This window comes from Cynocephalus volans, chromosome 1 (genome assembly GCF_027409185.1).
Source record: "Cynocephalus volans isolate mCynVol1 chromosome 1, mCynVol1.pri, whole genome shotgun sequence".
In the NCBI taxonomy this organism is placed as follows: Eukaryota; Metazoa; Chordata; class Mammalia; order Dermoptera; family Cynocephalidae; genus Cynocephalus; species Cynocephalus volans.
In genome coordinates, this window is record NC_084460.1 from 92,442,506 (window position 1) to 92,464,411 (window position 21,906).

Consider the following 21,906-nt stretch of genomic DNA (forward strand, 5'->3'; position numbering starts at 1 on the left):
GAACATCATAGAGGAATAGTATAGATGGAAAAAAAAATTTTTTTTACAAACTCTAAAACTAGAGGGCAGTCCCAACCTCATACTGCATACTTTAATGATTAGCTTCCAGAAACAGCCAAGTGCCAGCAATAGAAATAAACCAAAGAGGGTAAGTCACCCCACTCCTATTCTTCTCAAAGAATAGAGCAGCACTGAAGACAGCGACCGGAGGAGGTTCTGAGAAACTCCAACCAGAATCCATTAAACTGAACGAGCAGTATTGAGAACATGAAAAAGGAGGAGAAAAAGAGGTGCCTCCATATGAGCCTCCTTTTCCACTGTAAAATAAGAGATTTCTTAACAGGGAAACTGAAAGAAAAAAAAATTAGGACTCACTTTTTTTTCATCTAGGTCATAGAGAAGAGCCACTTGAGACATAACCTCCAAACATAGAAGGGTGATAGGCAGGAAGGAGTTACAGCAGCTGGCACATGGTAAGATCAGTTAATTCCATGGGTATTAGCTGTACTCCCTTCATAATAAAATGAGTGTCTTGGTCTGAGGCTATGTTGTATGAGATACCAGGGGGATAAGTAAAGCTCCTGCTGGCAGACACACGGTAGGCAGAGAAAGCCAATCCATATCTTAAATACATAGCTTTTCCCATGAGGACAAACCACTGTCCTCTCCACAATGGAAAGGGTCCAATATAATCATTTTGTAACAGATACTCCCTGCTCACCACGTCTACCTAGCATGATGCCTTCAGTTGGATGGGTAAGCATTATTGTCCACAATCTCAAGATAATCGAGGTCCTTTCAGACTACAAACAATAGAAAGGCGGAGAGTTAATGTAAGTCTGAGTGTGAAGGCATATTGTTATCCCAACACATGAAAAAAGAAACACAACTATGTCTGATTTTCTTTATTGATAGAAATAGAAAAAACGCATTTGTTAGGTCAGGGATCACACTGAAGCCCTGGGGCCAAATCTGGCTCACTGTGTTCTTGTACAGCCTGTGAGATAAGAATGGTTTTTACATTTTTAAATGGTAGAAAAAATCAAATGAAGAATAATATATGGTCACTTGTAAAAAAAAAATTTATGAAATTCAAATTTCTATGTTCATAAATAAACTTTATTGTAATACAGCCACACATTTGTTTATGCATTGTCCATGACTGCTTTCATGCTGTAATGGTAAGGTTGAGTAGTTGAGTAGCTCTGAATGACCTGCAAAGCCTAAAACATTTACTACCTGGCCTTTTACAGAAAAAAAGTTTACATGCTCTGTGGTTAGTTAATAGCTGCTCCTCAGTGACAGAGAATGCATGGTTTTCTCCAGTAAAGATATTAAATCCAGAAAAACAACTGTCATTGGCATCATTATCATCTGACAAAGTTTACTTTATAATCCAGTCATTCTCCAAGACGATTGGCTTTTGCATCAAATTGGTAAGTTAAATGGGAGCATTTTTTAAAAGCAGTATTCCTGCATCTTTCAAGTATCTGATGATGGCATTAATCTCTGCATTTCCAGAAATGTAGTGCTGTTTCTGGAATGTTATTTTAGTATGGAAGGGAGGGGGGACAGTTCTAGGGTCTTCTACTTATGTACTACCATAACGACCTTTATGTCAAGGACAGAGTACCAATGTAGAGATTCTTCCCATTAGTATCCATTTCCAATATACATTCAGGACTAGGGAAATAACTACATAATGGACTCTAACTCCCAACATATCCTATATGCAACAGAATCACGACAAGACTTCATCTATCACTTTACCGTCCTAAGCCTCTGTCACTGACTGGTGGACTATGGTGATACTTAGAGTCCCCTGGGATTAAGTGTCAGTTCAGAGACAGAATCTTTGGGGGTCTGGGTATTACCTTTCCTCATTGCATGTTTATCCTGGTAAATAGCCATAAATTCTTCTAGTGAAGGTTTCGAGTAAGATACAGAGTGTACACTGTCGCCACATTGCAGAATTCCTTGATAGACCCAGCCTCTTCCTCAATTAAGAGGTTCCAGATCTGTGGACTGGCTTAGGTCTGAAAACTTCATAAAAACTCCAAGAGCCCAGTATGGTAGCCCAATTCAGGTCTCTGACCGTCAGACATAAATTTTCTATTTATATAGGTAAAACAGCAGGCTGTACAAGTTTTTTATTCCTGAGTGCCCGAATTAGCATCAGAAATATCTCTGCAAATTAAAACATTCCAATTACTACTCTTCCCTGCTCCTAATTTGGATCATTTTTCCACCACAATTTTGGCACAATTATGTTCCAACACCTGGCCTCTTCCATTCCAGGTTTCCATTATTCCTTTGAAATCAGGCAGCTCAATTCCATTGAAGCATCTCCCCCACAATCATCTTCAGCCTACTAAGGAAAGCCACAAAAAAACACTTTTAAGGATTCTTAATGCCTTGGTGATGAGAGCATCCTCTGAGCCCTCATAGAGAGTATAGTTAAAGGACAGCTGAGTGGGTTGCACATTATCAATTCCAACATTCCTATCTCTCAGAGTCTTCCAATTTCATCTCCTACACAATGTCAGGAAAGTTCCATCATATCAGTCTCATTAACTGTAAAATTAAATCCAGGCTCCAATTAACCAACCTGGCAGATTGGTAATACCATTCCTGAAGTGTTTGAGCCAACACAGTGAGACCCAAATACTGTGAGTACATCTATAGTGATAAATTCCACCTAATCTTATACTTTTTCTGCCTAATACTCTTAAAATCTCTTCCTCTACTTGTTTCCCAGACTCATGTGATATGATTGACAAGGTGCTGAAAATTCCTTAGTGCATGCTATTTTCACCTGGTGTGGACATGGAATTACATTTCTCTTGACAAGTTATGCTGATAATTTAATTGATTCTTTGACCTCTGCTTAGATTGTAAGTTACAGAATAGGTTGTGACTGCTTTTGCATATTTCTTCCCTCTCTCACCCACAGTACATAGTATGTACTCCATATTTGTTGACAGAATTATTATGAAAGGAATATTGTATACCTCTAATACTTAAAACATCACTTGTGCCCAAATATTGGCAAATGTTAAAAACAAAATATATTGACAAAGAATAGCCAATAATTATTTCACAAGTGATAGCCAGTTAAAATGATAGTAATTGTCTATCAAAATAGCCAAAAAAAAAAAAAACTAGAAAATATGGAGAAATAGCCATCTTACACACTACCAGAGAGAGTTTAACTGACATAAGTAATCATTTTAGAGAACAATTGGATAACACTCACCAAAATTTTATGAAACAAATCACCACTAAGACATTTTCACATTTAGAAGTTTATTTTAAGGTAATTGTGTAACTGTGCAAATAGCTAAGATGGCTATCGTAACTTTTTTTTTTATAATACAAAGAATGAGAAACAAAATATCCATCAATAAAGGTCTGAAAGTCATGCTATATAGAATATGACACAACAGTTACAAATGATTATGTATATCTGTATTTACATAGAAAGTTGTCCATGACAGAATTGCAGTGAAAATACAAGTAAACTAATAGAATATACAGTTTTACCTAATTTTTGCTCCTGTGTTTTTGGGTGTGCCTGTGTCTACAACTGTATCTATTGTAAAATATATACCAAAATGTTAACATTTTTTGTCTCTAGCTGGTAAACTATTGGACTATTTTCTTTTTCTTCTTGGTAATTTTTTTTTTATAAACAAATGTTCTTAAATTATAATTATATTATTTTTTCGTATAGGTATTTCCATTATGAAAAAACAAATTTTAAGAATGGTTTGGACTTCTGGTGTTTTCTCAACTCAGTAATGGCATTATTTTCAACATTATGCCTTTCAAAGTAGACCATTAAAAAGGTATTTCTATTGAAGACTTAGTCCCTTTCAGGGTAGAAAAGTAAAACTAAAAAAAATACATTAATATATGAAATTACAAATATAAAGTACATGAAATAGTGCAGTAAATGAGAGTTGAGGTACTTACTAAGGTACGTAATACTAAGAAAAGAGCATAAAAATAGTTTTGGAAATATTAATATCATGAACAAATGTAGGAAAAATATTTAAAGGAGAAAACATTATTTAGTAAAAAAATCCAATTATAATTAAGAAGATGATGTGTGGTACCTTGACATTATGAACTACATTATGTTATAAAAGATATATAATTAGATGTTCCTTCTACAGAAAAGAATGAAACAAAATTAGTAAAACTGAATGCCTCTGTCAAGTAAGATATGTGATTGGAATTTATTATCTAACCCTTTATATTCAATGAAAAGCAAATGGAAGACACTACAGGATTCTGAGTAATAAGATTAATAAATTGAATACTTTAAAAACTTTTGATTTTCCTCAAGAGACACTGGAAAACTTATAGCAAAGATACTGCACACTCACTCATCTAGTCCTTCAATGTCTAGAATATGGGAGTGAAAATCATCAAGGGCAAATAAAAACAAGAAATACCTCTTCAAAATGAAAGAAAAGCAATTAAAACACAAATTCTCCCAAGTTTACAGGGGTCCTTGAAATCATATTTTTTAAAACATATATAAAAAGATTGTTTTACTTCTCTATCTCACAGATCCTCCCATTCTATGTGTCAAAAAAGAACTAGCTGTCCCGACAAAAATTTCCTGCTAGGAGAGAAAGAACTGAAAGAATCCAATTCTCCATTTATTTGACAGTTTGAATTCACATAGAAAACAAACACAAATACCCCAGTGCCCAATTCAGGGTCTATAAATATTAAACCATTCACCAATGATTGTACAGTGCATACTCCTTTGAGGAGTTATAGAAAATGTTACCCCAATGTTTATAGGTTTTGAAATTGCATTTATATTCACAGAGAATGGAGATAAATAGCATGAAGTCATCTTTATTTTACAACATTCATGTTATAAAAATAGCCATACCTGGTTTGGCTGCATGTAAGTTCTGTTTCTCCTCGTTGTCACGATTTCCAGTTCTCCATTGATTTAACACTTCCTGAAAGGACCGGGCAGAAGCTTCTTCATCAAATGACCCTTCACACAAGGGCCCATCTCTTGGATTTGTACATTCTGCTCTTTTTGTTGTTGTAATTTCTGCCTAAACCAATTAAAAATGTATCTAAGTATACTTTATTAATTTTTTTGTATCTTAAAATACAGGTAGGACTGATTATTACTCATTAGAAATCAGACATTTTTTTTAACTTAGAATGAAATGTTTTTAAGTCGTACTTATTCACATGCTTTACTCTCTCCCTTAAAACTCTATTGGCAATTATAAATGGTCTCTTCAGAAATTATTAAAACAAGAGCCTAAAGGACTTTTGACTTATAATTATGCTATTCACCAGCAGTCTTGGAAAGCTGCAATACTCTTGCATCCAATCATCCTACTTTCCTAATCACCTTCTCCTTGCAACCTTCCCACATCAGAAAGAGCAGTTTTCTAAAATGCTCACACCCCGAGTTCCTACCAGCACCTTCAAGGCCCTACATGACCTGTACTCCCCTCTCTTTTATTTCACCTCCTTCCATTCTCCCCTTCATTTACCCTGCTCCAGCTAAACTCACCTTCTTGCAGTTCTGGAAACCCATCATCAAGCACATTCTCTCCTCAGGGTCCTGCACTAGCTGTACTCAGTGCCTGGAATGAGCCTCCTCCATGTCCTCACATACCCATCCCTTCATTTTATTCATCTCTGCTCAAATGTCACCTACTCAGACAGCTCTTTGCTGATTATCCTAAAAATAATAGTTCTATTTTCTGCCATTTTATAATCTCTTAACTGCTTTATTTTTCATTCCCTAACTTATCTCCATGTGAATTTACTCTACATGTTTATTTCTCATTGCCTGTCGCTCCCCAGTAGAATATAATGACATTGGGGTTTATGGGGTTTTTTTCCTCAGTGTCAAGAGCAGTGTCTGGCACCAAGCAGGTGCTCATTAAAGGTTAGTGGAACGAATGAACAAGTTCATCAATGCATATGAAACACTACATGATCCTCAACTTAATGATGGGGAGAAAAGACAAATGCAGTTCAAAATATAGATTCAGTTTGAACAAACTTCCACATGATAGTACGAAAGAGAGAGAGAAGTTGGGGAATAGTGAGTTTGGATACAAGGAAACCAATAAAATGTGATAGCCATTTGGCCATTTTGACCAATATTACAAATGCATAACCCTCTTTGCCTAGGAATTTCAGGTTTTTATCATACTGATATACCTATATATATGCAAAACAATATTTTTTTAAAATTATACTTTATATTTTAGTTTGTACTGGCAAAAGATTGAAACAACATAAATGTTGATGAGTGGAAGAGATTTTTGTATGTCATCCACACCCAATAAATGGAGTATTTTACAGCCACTACATAGAATGAGAAAGTTGCAGAATGTACTTCTATGAATATGAAAACTACATTGTTAAGCACAAAAAATAGGTTTGCAGGCAGTATACAAAGTATATTAACATTTGTGTAAAGAAATGCATACCTACAAAATTGAAAATGTTGATTGACTCCTGGAAGGAAAGAGGATGAAATGCACTTTCCACTTTATAAATCTTTTGTTCTTTAAGAAAAAGCTAATTGGCAATAAAAATAGAAAAAAGTACTCAACCATTCAAGAGAGTTTTTAGATGGTAGACTGCATGGGACATGGTAACTGTTATGAACTAACTGTGCTCCCCCGTATACAGAAGCTCTAACTCCTACTGTGACTGTAGTTGGAGATAGGGCCTAAAACAGAGCAATTAAGGTGAAAATGGTGTCATGAAGGTGAAACCCTAGTTCAAAAGGACTGGTATCCTTTTAAGAAGAGAAAGAGACACCAGAGATTTTTCTCTCTCTCTCTCACACACACACACACACACACACACACACACACACACACACACACACACACACACACACACACACGCAGCAAGAAGGCAGCCACCTACAAGCCAGGAAGAAAAGCCTCACCGGAACTGAATCTGCCAGTACCTCGATCTGGGACTTCTAGCATACAGAACTGTGAGAAAATAAATTTCTGTTGTTTAAGCCACTCGGTTTGTGGTATTTTGTTATGGTAACATGACCAAACTAACAACAGTCACTGATTGGATGCTCAGTGAAGGAAGAGACAGGACTACAGAAGATAACTGTCTTTGTTGGCTTGGAAAACTAGATTGGGTGCGGCCAACAGTAACATCTACAGGTTTTGGAAGAGAGAGGATGAATTTAATTTGAAGATATTGAGTTTCAGGAGTATGTGGCAAGGTATCCAGTAACAATATGTCTGTGTGTCTATGTATGTATGCTGCACTAATGAAGAAGCACTGAAAACTCAGTGGTTTAATACAAAATGGTTTAGGTACACACTGATTCCAGCATCTTTCCAGGGCAGCTCTCTTCTAAGCAGTGAATAAGAGATGTAAGGCATTTGGACTCGAAGCTATGCCATTGGAATACCTGACTTGCACATAGGAAGTATAGAAAAAAGCTAGAGAGTTGTACATTGGCTCTTAAATATTTCAGCTCATAACTGTCACAAACCACTTCCACTCAGAGTCCAATATCACCCTGCTCGATTCTCAAGGTGACAGGAAACTTGAAGGATCATATGGATATCCAGTGCTGTGCATTCATTACTCTCTAAGCACATGATATCTCAGTAATATGTGTCTTAATATTCACAATTCCAGAAGAGAAAACAGGTTGAAAAATGCTAAGTAATTTGCCTAATGTTACAAAGCTATAAGAAAACTAGCATCAGTATTTCAAACCCAGGTTTTAGTCTCTAAAATGTAAGCTCTTTCATAACCTGCACCCCTATCCAAGGATTCCTCATAGGCTTGAACCCATTTTTTTAAAAACCCATAAAACAGATATCAGGTTTGGCCACTATTTTGACTCTTCCAGCCATTAGAACTGCTTAGGAGTACCAATTAAAAATCAGACTCCTGAGCCCTATCCAGATGTAAAAAGAAAAACAAAATCAAAATTTGGGTGGCAGACCCAGGAATGCACATTTTTAGCAAACTTACCAGTGCTTCTGATTCTTACAGTTTGAGAACCACTGCTCTTCAGCACAGAGAAATACCAAGCCTATGAGGGAGTTACCTCTTCAGTGTGTGCACAGGTTCACACCTGAGGGTCTACAGCAGTGACTCCCACCCAAGAATACTGAACAGAATCACTGAGTAGTTGTTAAAACCACATATGTCTGGACCCCACCGACAGAAATATTAAACTCAGTCATGTGTATTTCTTTAACAATTCTCCAGTTGATTTTAATATACACCCCTGTATAAAACCACTGAATTGGTTTTTCAAGATGACGGCGGCTGCGGCGGCTGGCGCGGAGTAGCTGAGGTGGAAAAGGCGGCCACTGGGCCTCAGGCAGCCGGGAAACTTGTGGACCTTCCTCTTGCCATCTCTTAAGGGAGGACCTCTGCTGCTGGCCGGTCGTGGGGGGTGACCGCCACTTTGCCCCCGGCAGGAGAGGCTGCCTCATTTACAGGCAACAGCTTTGAAGTGTGGAGCAGGAAAAGAACTGTTTCTTAGCTGCAAAAGCGAGTCTCGAAACAGGGAACACGGCGCCAGGGCTGCTGTGGATGCAGACAGGATCCTGGAGGCCGGGGCCGTGCTGAAGGCGGCCAGCTGCCCTATTCAGGATTCGAGGTTTCAGGCCGGCATTAAAGAAGATTCCTGGGAGTGCCCGAGCCGCGCCGCGACTGAACAGCCCGAGGCGGCAGCGGCCGAGAACTGGGAAGGCAACAAACCAGAGACAGAGTGAGCGCCCGACCTGGCACAGCACTGTGAGTGACCCCTGGCACAGCTCTGTTCGGGGGGTGGATGCCCACCTGGCTCCTGCCTGCACCACCAGGCCACTCACTGCCCCGGTGCTGCCTCCATTTTCCCAGGTGCAGGCAGCCCCGCCCAGCTGGCCATCACTGAGCCCTCCCACTTGCTTGGCCTGGCGTGGGGCTTTCCGGAGCCTGCGGACCGGCCTCCCCTCCCACTCCCTCCGCGGTTCTCTGGCGGGGCTGGTGGCGGGGGGCGTCCCCGGCCAGTGTTGGGAGGGCAAGGAAGTACGGGCGGGCCGACTGTCACTCCACCACACCTTGGACTCCGGCCCGAGGTAAACACCCTGTTACTGGGAGGCAGATACCATCTCTGCGGCCACCAGTTTGGAAAAAAGCCTAACGAATTTCTGGTTGGGAATAGTGTGGTAGGAGAGTTCCCAGGTCCGCTTGAACCTGCCGGAGACCAGGCTGCAGGTGGGCGCTAGACTCGGATTATACTGGGGGGATACAAAGGTGGACAAGACCCAAGAAAGATCTACATAGTGCTACAAAGGCACCCAGAGAGACCGGTCATCTGTGCCTAGCAGAAACCTGGTAGACTTCCTGGGAGAGGCGGTGCCGAGCAGGGTCTTGAAGGCCCAGCTGATAGACGAGGGGTGCAGAAGAAATGCCCCAGCCCAGCACAGTGTGCACAGAGTGGGGAGACATGCGGCCAGGGAGGCGGAGACTCGACAGAAACCACACACCCGCTGGGGTCGCCACTGCACGATCTAACAGCCTGGGCCAGAGCACACGGAACAGGGAGAAGTCCTGCACAGTAAGTGAAAGCTCAACAGAGATCACACACCCTGTGGTACATGATCCACCAGCCCAGCAGAGTCCAAGTTGACCAGAAAGGTGGCTCCCCGGAGAAGCCCAAGACCCGAGGCAACCACACACACAAGGCACTAGAGGCCAACTGAGCAGTCATGGAGGGAGCCATACGAAATTGGCAACCACAGCAACATCCTAGTTAGTCATTAGTCTCAAACCGGTGGACTGTGAAACCCCCTGCCACAATGAATAAACACCAAAAAAAGATACCAGAAATACAAAAAATCAAGAAAGTACACCACCAAAAGTTAATAAATCTCAAACTCTAGATCCTATAGAATAAGAAGCCCTTGAAATAACTGATAAGGAATTTCGAGTGATAATTCTAAGGAAACTGAATGAGATTCAAGAAAACACAGCTAGACATCATGATGAAATGAGGAAAAGTACACAGGATCTGAAAGAGGAAATGTACAAGGAAATCAATGTCCTGAAAAAAAATGTAGCAGAACTTGCTGAACTGAAGAAGTTATTCAACGAAATAAAAAACACAATGGAGAGTTTAACCGGCAGGCTTGTCGAAGTTGAAGAGAGAACCTCTGAACTTGAAGATGGGCTGTTTGAAATAACACAAGCAGACAAAAAGAAAGAAAAAAGAATCAAGGACATTGAAGAAAATCTGAGAGAGATATCAGACAACCTTAAGCGATCAAATATCCGAGTCATGGGTATTCCAGAAGGGGAGGAAAATGGAGATTCCATTGAAAACATATTCAACAAAATAGTGGCAGAAAACTTCCCAGGTATAGGAAAAATCACAGATCTTCAGATCCAGGAAGCTCAACGATCTCCAAACGTATTCAACCCAAAAAGGCCTTCTCCAAGACATGTCATAGTCAAATTGGCAAAACTCAGAGACAAAGAGAGAATCTTAAAAGCTGCAAGAGAGAAGCGTCAAATCACCTATAAGGGAGCCCCAATCAGGTTAACATCAGACTTTTCATCACAAACCCTAAAAGCTAGAAAGGAATGGGATGATATTTTCAAAATACTAAAAGACAAAGATTGCCAGCCAAGAATACTCTACCCTGCAAGGCTATCCTTCCGAAATGAGGGGCAAACAGTATATTTCTCAGACAAAAAAACTGCAGAGTTCACTACCACACGACCACCCTTACAAGAAATCCTCAAGAGGGTACTGGGTTTTGTTCCTGAAAAATAACTACCACTGCCATAAAAACCCAAGAAAAATCTAAACCCGCTAGTATAATAAAAATGGCATTCATGAAGAGAAAACAAGCTAACAAAAACACTATCTACAACCTAAGGAACCAACAAACACAGAAAACAAACAGTAAATCAGAAAGCAAGGAACAAAAGACACCTAAGACAACCAAACAACCAATAAAATGCTAGGAATAAATCAACACCTTTCAATAACAACTCTTAATGTAAAAGGCTTAAATTCCCCAATTAAAAGACACAGACTGGCTGACTGGATCAAAAAGCAGGACCCAACTATATGCTGCCTACAAGAGACCCACCTCACCCATAAAGATTCACACAGACTAAGAGTGAAAGGATGGAAAAAGATTTACCATGCAAACAGAAAAGAAAAACGAGCTGGAGTAGCTATTCTTATATCTGACAAAATAGACTTTAAACTAAAAACCATAAAAGAGACAATGAGGGACACTACTTAATGATAAAAGGTCTGATCCATCAAGAAGACATAACAATCATAAATATGTATGCTCCCGATGTTGGAGCAGCCAGATTTATTAAACAAACTCTATTAGACCTAAAGAAGGAAATAGACACTAATACCATAATAGCAGGGGACCTGAACACCCCACTGTCAATATTAGACAGATCATCTAGGCAAAGAATCAGTAGAGAAACACAAGATCTAAACAAGACTCTAGACCAATTGGAATTGGCAGATATCTACAGAACATTCCACCCAACAACCTCAGAATATTCATTCTTCTCATCAGCACATGGATCATTCTCCAGGATAGATCACATATTAGGTCACAAATCAAGTCTCAATAAATTCAAAAAAATTGGAATTATCCCATGTATCTTCTCAGACCACAATGGATTAAAACTAGAAATTAATAACAAACGAAACTCTGGAAACTATACAAACACATGGAAATTAAATAGCATTCTACTTAATGACATATGGGTCCAAGAAGAAATCAAGCAGGAAATCAAAAAATTTATTGAAACTAATGAAAACAATGATACATAATACCAAAACCTGTGGGATACTGCAAAAGCAGTATTGAGGGGAAAATTTATTGCATTAAACGCTCACTTCAGAAGAATAGAAAGATGGCAAGTGAACAACCTAACACTTCACCTTAAAGAACTAGAAAAACAAGAACAATCCAAACCTAAAGTTAGCAGACGGAAAGAAATCATTAAGATCAGAGCAGAACTGAATGAAATTGAAAACCAAAAAACAATTCAAAAGATCAACGAATCAAAAAGTTGGTTTTTTGAAAAGATAAATAAAATTAACAAACCATTAGCATGGCTAACAAAAAAAAGAAGAGAGAAGACTCAAATAACAAAAATTAGAAATGAAAATGGAGATATTACAACTGATTCATCTGAAATACAAGGAATCATTCGAGACTACTATAAACAACTATACGCCAACAAATTTGAAAATCTGGAGGAAATGGATAAATTTCTGGACACACACAAGCTCCCAAAACTGAACCGTGAAGACGTAGAAAGTTTGAACAGACCAATAATAATAAAGGAGATTGAAGCTGTTATCAGAAGGCTCCCAACAAAGAAAAGCCCAGGACCAGATGGATTCACAGCAGAATTTTACAAAACATTCAAAGAGGAATTGACACCGATTCTTTACAAACTATTCCAAAAGATTGAAATGGACGCAAATCTCCCAAACTCATTCTATGAAGCAAACATCATCCTGATACCAAAACCAGGTAAAGATATAACCAAAAAAGAAAACTACAGGCCGATATCCTTGATGAATATAGATGCAAAAATCCTCACTAAAATACTAGCAAACAGAATACAGCAACACATACGTAAAATTATTCATCACGATCAAGTGGGATTCGTCCCAGGGATGCAAGGTTGGTTCAACATATGCAAATCAATAAATGTGATACACCATATTAATAAACTCAAACACAAGGACCATATGATCATATCTATAGATGCTGAAAAAGCATTTGATAAAGTTCAGCACTCATTCATGACAAAGACCCTGTATAAGTTAGGTATAGAGGGAAAGTATCTCAACATAATTAAAGCCATATATGCCAAACCCACTGCCAATATCATCCTGAATGGGGAAAAGCTGAAAGCTTTTTCTTTAAGAACAGGAACTAGACAAGGATGCCCACTCTCACCACTCCTATTCAACATAGTGTTGGAAGTACTAGCCAGAGCAATCAGAGAAGAGAAGGCAATAAAGGGCGTCCAGATTGGAAAAGATGAAGTCAAACTGTCCCTGTTTGCAGATGACATGATCCTATATATCGAACAGCCTAATAACTCTACAAAAAAACTGTTGGAATTGATAAATGATTTCAGCACAGTAGCAGGATACAAAATCAACACACAAAAATCAGTAGCATTTCTTTTCTCCAATAGTGAACATGCAGAAAGAGAAATCAAGAAAGCCTGCCCATTTACAATAGCCACCAAAAAAATAAAATACTTAGGAATTGAGTTAACCAAGGAGGTGAAAAATCTCTATAATGAGAACTACAAACCACTGCTGAGAGAAATTAGAGAGGATACAAGAAGATGGAAAGATATCCCATGCTCTTGGATTGGAAGAATCAACATAGTGAAAATGTCCATACTACCCAAAGTGATATACAAATTCAATGCAATCCCCATCAAAATTCCAAAGACATTTTTCTCAGAAATGGAAAAAACTCTCCAGACATTTATATGGAACAATAAAAGACCACGAATAGCCAAAGCAATGCTGAGCAAAAAAAATAAAGCTGGAGGCATAACACTACCTGACTTTAAGCTATACTACAAAGCTATAATAACCAAAACAGTATGGTACTGGCATAAAAACAGACACACTGACCAATGGAATAGAATAGAGAATCCAGAAATCAACCCACACACTTACTGCCAGCTGATCTTTGACAAAGGCACCAAGCCTATTCACTGGGGAAGGGACTGCCTCTTCAGCAAATGGTGCTGGGATAACTGGATATCCATATGCAGGAGAATGAAACTAGATCCATACCTCTCACCGTATACTAAAATCAACTCAAAATGGATTAAGGATTTAAATATACACCCTGAAACAATAAAACTTCTTAAAGAAAACATAGGAGAAACACTTCAGGAAATAGGACTGGGCACAGACTTCATGAATACGACCCCAAAAGCAAGGGCAACCAAAGGAAAAATAAACAAATGGGATTATATCAAACTAAAAAGCTTCTGCACAGCAAAAGAAACAATTAACAGAGTTAAAAGACAACCAACAGAGTGGGAGAAAATATTTGCAAAATATATATCTGACAAAGGATTAAATCCAGAATATATAAGGAACTCAAACAACTTTACAAGAAGAAAACAAGCAACCCAAATAAAAAATGGGCAAAAGAGCTAAATAGGCATTTCTCTAAGGAAGATATCCAAATGGCCAACAGACATATGAAAAAATGCTCAACATCACTCAGCATCCGGGAAATGCAAATCAAAACCACATTGAGATACCATCTAACCCCAGTTAGGATGGCTAAAATCCAAAAGACTATGAACGATAAATGCTGGCGAGGCTGTGGAGAAAAAGGAACTCTCATACATTGTTGGTGGGACTGCAAAATGGTGCAGCCTCTATGGAAAATGGTATGGAGGTTCCTCAAACAATTGCAGATAGATCTACCATACGACCCAGCTATCCCACTGTTGGGAATATACCCAGAGGAATGGAAATCATCATGTCGAAGGTATACCTGTTTCCCAATGTTTATCGCAGCACTCTTTACAATAGCCAAGAGTTGGAACCAGCCCAAATGCCCATCATCAGATGAGTGGATACGGAAAATGTGGTACATCTACACAATGGAATACTACGCAGCTATAAAAACGAATGAAATACGGCCATTTGCAACAACATGGATGGACCTTGAGAGAATTATATTAAGTGAAACAAGTCAGGCACAGAAAGAGAAATACCACATGTTCTCATTTATTGGTGGGAGCTAGAAATTAATATATAAATTCACACACACACACACACACAAACCGGGGGGGGGGAAGAAGATATAACAACCACAATTATTTGAAATTGATACGACAAGCAAACAGAAAGGACATTGTTGGGGGGGAGGGGGAGCGGGAGAAGGGAGGGAGGTTTTGGTAATGGGGAGCAATAATCAGCCACAATGTATATCGACAAAATAAAATTAAAAAAATAAAATAAAATATAACCACTGAATTAATGGTTTTTAAGTTAAGACAAGAGATTGAGGGTATATACAGTATACATAGTTACCTATGGAGACAAGAGAAAGTATTTATTGTAAGAATTAAAAGCACGAAGGAGTACACTACACAGCTTTCTAGTAGGGCCAGTTACTTAACCTCTCTCTAACTTTCTCTGCTAAATGGGGGTAATAACAGCACAAAACATATGGTTATTGTGATTATCTGATAAGGCAGGTAAAGCATTAAGAGCAAGGACTAGTATAAGGTATTCAAAAAGTGTTAGCTGCTGATTTATCACTATCATTTTTGATAGGATAAATTAGATAAGATGGCAGCCATGAAGGAGAAACCTTTAAAACCACAGCCTCTGCTTAATTGTTAAAAACAAGTAACTTCAATCCAGAAGGTCGGAACTCAAATGTAAGCTCCACTATCAATGACACCTTGGCCAATTTATGAAAACTGCTTTCTGCCACTATTCTCTCATCTGAAAAAAGGAATAGTTGAGAAAAGACAAAAGGAGATAAAATACTTAGGGCAGTGTCTGGTCTTCAATACATTATTATTACAGTAATGAGACTGTAACTCATTCAGTGATTCTTCACAAAACATCTTTGGCAAGTCTATTAGAAAGCAAAATCCATGTAAATACATTGACTTTGCTGGAAAATTCAAGCATAGTTTCTCTGCTGGAAAGAGGTTCTATGAGCATGGGTTTGGAAATCAACAGACTTAAGTTCAACAGACTTGGTCACCAAGTAACAAGCTATGTGACTTTGGCCAAGTTACCCATAGTGTCTGAACTGCAGGGAAAAGGTGAGTGATATCTTTAAAAAGAGGATTATAACATAGATCAAAATTTGAAGTTTGTTTCTTGCTAAAGAAAACAAGTCTATTGTAAAAATATAGACTTGTGCTGATAAAAGCTTATCTAGCACACTGTTGGATAAGTAGTCAATGTGAATAACAGCCAGAATTTTGTATTAATCTGGTTTTAAATAACTGAAAAGTTGCCTGTCACCTAAAGCTCTTGACAAGGTTTTGTATTTTTTGACTCTCTCAAGTCTGACTAATATAAAATTGTTATATCGCATTGTGGGTTTTTGTTTGTTTGTTTGTTTCCCCCAAATATTCATTCAATTCCTGACGTAGTGGAAATGCCTGGCAAGTCATAGGATCAATAAATAGATCATTCATCCAAAAGATCAGTGTTCAGTGGAATAAAAGCAATCTCCTTGAAAAGATTTTTTTATGGTCAAGATGTATTTGATTTATAGAAAACATATTCATAGTAAGTAACAATGTGATAAAATAATCTGCAAAACTCTACAGCTCTAGTTAAGTATATAAATGACAGTCAACATGGTCATGTATGAGAGAAAATGTCTACTATATTTTCCTCAGCTTACCTCAGAGCTGCTCCCTTGTAGAAGTAGAGATTTGGGTTTATGCTGACGTTTACTGGTCTCTTTTGGAGAATTATTCTCTCCTTTGAGTTCATCTGGATTTACTTCCTTTATAAATCGATGGGCAACATCCAATACACTGGAAAATATTTGAGATTTTGCCTATGAAAAAGAGAACAAACTATGACTAAAAAGCCTAATATGTCAAACTAAGTAATTAATACACATGAAATTATATTTTCATTATTCTATGGCTCCTGAAATTCAATAAATTTTATTTAATATTTTAAAAAACAAATAGACATTTGTATCAACCAATATAATGGTTGACAGTTGCCATCAACTAAAGGAACTAGTTTGGGCTCAAGCCATCCAAAGCACATTAAAAGCATATGATTTATTCCTCAAGGAAACCCTAAAACAGAACATTTTTTATCCCTGTTTTAGGAAAAAAGAAACATAGTGAGGGGATGACAGAGCAGAAAAGTGACCCCAGGTGTGTATAATTCTAATGACTCATGGCCTTGCCACTATGCCAAATAGTGGAAATAGAGAGCTGTGTTATTTTGTGCACGTCTTGGCTAAAGAACTAAATATAGCTAACACGGCAAGAGCCTGAATAAGCAGTAATGAGCATTTCTTGGTGATAAAACATCTTTAGAAAATATTCACTATTCAAAAGTGCACAGCAGGAAGTGCCTTTATCTGTAGCTCCCTAGTAAACTCCAAGCTGTTTCTCATTTTGTGCCTTTGCTCATGAGGTTCACTTACCAGGAAGGCCCTCCCTCCTCTACATCATCTTTGCTTGGCAGACTCCTACTTTACCTTCTAGACCCTTCCCATGTTACTCCCACAGATCTAGAACCCTCCCCTGCACCCTCCACCAACAACTGTGTGAGGTACCCACCCTCTGCATCCCATTAACCCCCTGAGCAGATGTCTACCAGCCCTTACCATATTGATTTTACATCACTTTTGGTGTTGATCTATCCCATCATACCACATAAGCTCAGAAAAGGAAAAACCATGATTTTTAAATTTTTATATGGCTATCACAGTTCCCGGCAAACAGCATATGCAGAAAATGTGTTTTACCTTTAATTTCCTGAAACTGAAAGTATTAAATTTTTTCTCTAATAGATTTGAACATTTTTCCTTCCTTTAAAAAAGACTCGCAAAACTGTAATTCTGCATACAATTGCCTATGCAAATTAGGTGGTTTAATTTTTTGTTTTAAACCTATTTTTATATTTGACCACGTATTTAAAACTATATATCATTGTCCCACCATATTAAAATGTAAGAAATAGAGGTTCCTCCTCATTCATGAATATACTCCCCAGAGGTGACTTCTGTGAACAGTTCAGAAGGTATCCCTGTGACCTTTAGTCTCTACTTAGAAAAACACATCTAGATTTGCAACACAAAACACATTATCTTCACTTAATAATATAACAACTATCACTTTAAATACTAAGTAACTAATAAACAGGAATTTGAAGGTAATTGCTATAAAACTTTAAAATAGATAACAATGTGTATTAAGTGTCATTAACAATGTTCTATATGTTAATAAAATATTTTTAAATTTTAAAACTCAAAGATAATTTTCTTTTCACTTTCTAAAGATGAAAATTTAAATATTGCAATACTAATAGGTAGCAACAGGAGGAGAGAGAGACTGAAAATATGTAAAATTACCTGTGCAACTGCTCTACATGCTAAAAATGTATTAAAATCAAACCAAAACTATGTACCTTCGGGGTACATAGTAAATCATATATCTCACTGTAGGATAGAAGTTTAAACTAGAGCATAGTATGTGATTTACTGCCAGCATTTCCAGATTCCCCCACATCCTTCACTACACTGTATGATGGTAGGATTTCATCTGGTAACTGTTCTAAATTTTCACCTGAACTTTTTTTTTCCCCTAGAATGATATTATCTTTCAAATTACACTCTAGAAGAATTCATCACTCTGACAATGTATCATTAATCAAAGTAAAGAGGGTTGATATTTTATAGCATTTTGGAATGGATGGCACCTTGTAGAAGTTAAGGTCCAAGAGTAAAAGTTTTAGTGTAGATCGAAAAATGATATACTTTATGGCAGTGTCAGTACTTCAAAACTCTAACTACTATCATCATCCAAAACCCTTGTGATCCAGCAATAAATTTTAATTATCTCGTTGACAGACATGCCTCCTTTTGTGATCCAGAAGATCCAGCTGAAAGAAGTTCACACATAGTTTACATCTATGTTACTTTGCAAGTCTGAAAAAAAAAAAAAAAGTGGGAATATCTCCTTTCATAGAGCTAACCTTCATTGATTTTCCAGTTGTAAAATTTTAGATGAGATTTATTTCCTCCACATCCTTACATTAAAAACTAAAAGCTCTAAACACTGCAGAAGAGTTCTGTTAGTTCATTTGAATTTGCTAGCAAATAGATGTAGAGGTGGAGATAGAGACATACACATACGCACAAAAAAAATGTGTTACAGCAGAACTTAAGAAACATAAATTCATTGGTTGCAGTGATTGTTAAATATGGTTGGCACTAGGATAGCTTTGACTATAAAATCATCTCAGGAAGTTCAAGTTAGGTGTACTAATGGAAAATTTTTTAATTGTTGTGTGTGTGTGTGTGTGTGTGTGTGTGTACAAATAATTCTTTTTTGGGCCTGGCCTTTGAGAGAAGACTTCCCTCTCATATCAGGAATATTTTCCCACATATGGTTTGTTCTGATTTCTTTGATGTGAATTACCTCACATGCAACTAGTAAATAGGAAAATGACGTCAGTATAACTCCAGAGTTGTACTGGTTCTTAAGTTTTTCTTTTTCAGCATGTCACTGTTTGGAAGCAATCAAGGGCAAGCTTTCTTGTAATTAAAGCCAAAACCTTAGCAATATATAAAGACCTTAAGAAAAAAAGCTGAAAATCTATAGAAATGCCTCTCAGTGCAAGTTCTGACTGTTTTAATGGCTTCAACAACCATGCATTCCATTAAGTTAAGCTATCTAGAAAAAGTATGGTTGTAGATAAAGAAGCTGTAATGACACTCCCCCTGATTTCAAACAGTGGATCAATAAAGAATGATATGTTGTGATTCAGATTTTTCACTTTGATGAAAATGATCACTGTTGGAAGCAAATTACTACCAGGACCTACATCACAGAGAAGGAAGCGCAACTAGGCCACACATACTAGTGTTTTAACTATGATTATTAACTGTTTTTGTTAGGGCTCTGGTTACAAAATGCCATTGGATTTGAGTGTTCTTTCCCTAAGCCTAATTTTCCCTCAAGCCCTGTTAATTATACGGGTAATTGTCCAGAACGGGAAGTTTTTCAGGAATCATATGTCATGTTATGGCAGCAACATGTGTATATGAAAGAATTATGCTTCAATTTATAGTAAAATAAACTTTTTATTAAAAATCACCTGCCCCACTTCTTGCAGGGCTCTCTGTGAAAAATATTCTCTGACCTGAATCCTTGATGTATTGATAGTCAAAAAATTAAGAATATTTCATTATACGGATGCATCATAATTATTTTTACCAGTCTCTCATTGATGGACATGTAGGTTGTTTCTAATCTTTTGCAGTTATAACAGTGCTGCAGTATATAACACATTACATAGAACAGCAGTTCTCAAACATTTTAGTCTCAAAACTACTTTACCTTCTTAAGCATAAGTTGTGAATTTGGACTTACCAAAAATTTAATAATCATCAGAATTTTGTTTCTGATAAAATAAAATTTATAAGAAAGTTGCTCAGTTTATATTTGACATTGTCACCCTATGTAGATATTTAACATGACATAATAAAACTAAATTATATTATGAATCAAATATTTAACTTTTTAAACAAGGACTTTCAAAGCAAGGAACTAAAAATCTTGAAAATTTTATCAGGTCCTCATATTCCTAATTTTAATAAGTTTTAGTTCATAAGTACTAGTTAATACCTCATTAATCTGCCAGATTAGAGTAGGGATAAAAGGGTCCCCCTACTAAGGAAACAGCATATGCAAAGCTGGAGAATAAATGAGACCATGGTTTAAAAATATAGGTTAGCATAGTCTTTGGTTAAAATCAATTTGATTGATTTCCAGTCAAGATGGCGGAATAGATAGTCCCCAATGTCACTCTCTCCCACAAATCAACCAATTTACAACTATAAAAATGCAACAACAGCCAAGCTGGGGCTGCTAGAGCTCAGGGGAAGAGGAGGAGAGACCTACAGAGTGCATGAAGATGGGGAGAAGCCACAATGAGAGAAAGAAAAATCCACTCTGACCATTTCGTGCTGTGGCCGCTTTAAGGCCGGAGCTGCTGAGTGCATGGAGCAGGAGCTGGCAAAAGCCACTACTGTGCCCTTTGGATGGAGTTGCTTGGAGCTGGCAAGGGAGAAGGGGGCCTTGGTGGCACCCAGGCCATCAAGACCACTAACAGGGTTCCTGTGGACCCACATAGTAGTGAGGAGCCACAAGTGAACAAAAGGAGCTACTCAGAGGCCAGTGAATCATCACAAGGGACCAGAGCACAGTCTTTCCCATGGGAAGTTTTTGCAGCATGGGCGGCAGGGGAGACAGGACCACCGGGGGAACACTGGGGCACAGCAAGGACAGCCGATCAGCAAGGTCAACCATTAAAACCTGAGCTGCACAAAAAGCATTCCCTAGGGAATCAGCAGCAAAGCAGCAATTTAGTTCAACTACACAGCTCAAGTACTGGTCCCCATAGGATGTTCCCCCATTTTAGAAGTAAGCAAAGGACAAAAAATTGGTTCCTGCTCAGGCACACTGCCAGCACCTCAGGGCCCGCCCAGGGACCTGAAGTCTGGAGCCAGGGACCAGACCCCCCTCCCACAGCCAGACACAATGCCAACGCCTCAGGGCCCACCCTGGGACCTGAGGCATAGAGTTGGAGACCAGAACTTCCCCTACAATCAGGCACACCGCCAGTGCCAAGAAGCATGGCAAAAACATCACCTGCATATGGGTGGCCCACCACAGACACCATAATAACCATGGCTACCACAAAAGTGGCTAGATGCCACAACCACCACGCAGAGTGCATTGACACAAGGAGAGTCACCAGCAGAGACCAAAGAAAAGAAGATGTCTCTCTCCACAAAGCCCATTCCAGAGTGACAGAAGAAGCATCTGCTCTACGATAATATTGGGGGACCTGAACATACCTCTCAGCATTGGAAAGATCATGTAGGCAACAAATCAACAGAGTAACCTTTACTCTTTCAGAAGGAAAGAAGAAATCTAGGGTAATTAGAGGGGGGATGTGGAGGGAGAGGGTGATAGGGAGAGATTGGACAAGGGGCATAAAGAATAAGTACAATTTGTAACAATATACATACTAGTAATATTGATTTGATCAACATATGTCAATGTTGAACCCAAAAAATATGTATA

At 38.1% G+C, this 21,906-nt stretch overlaps 1 protein-coding gene across 2 annotated transcripts in view; it reads right to left on the reverse strand.

The window, feature by feature from the left end:
• Positions 1-21,906, reverse strand: part of ZBBX (zinc finger B-box domain containing) — a 102,215-nt gene that overhangs the window by 49,119 nt on the left and 31,190 nt on the right. For both annotated transcript variants that reach the window (XM_063114704.1, XM_063114696.1), the window contains exons 7-8: positions 16,467-16,625; positions 4,913-5,087 (exon numbers count right to left, since the gene is read on the reverse strand). In XM_063114704.1, coding sequence (XP_062970774.1) covers positions 4,913-5,087; positions 16,467-16,625 — 334 coding nt within the window. The remainder of the gene's footprint in view (positions 1-4,912; positions 5,088-16,466; positions 16,626-21,906) is intronic.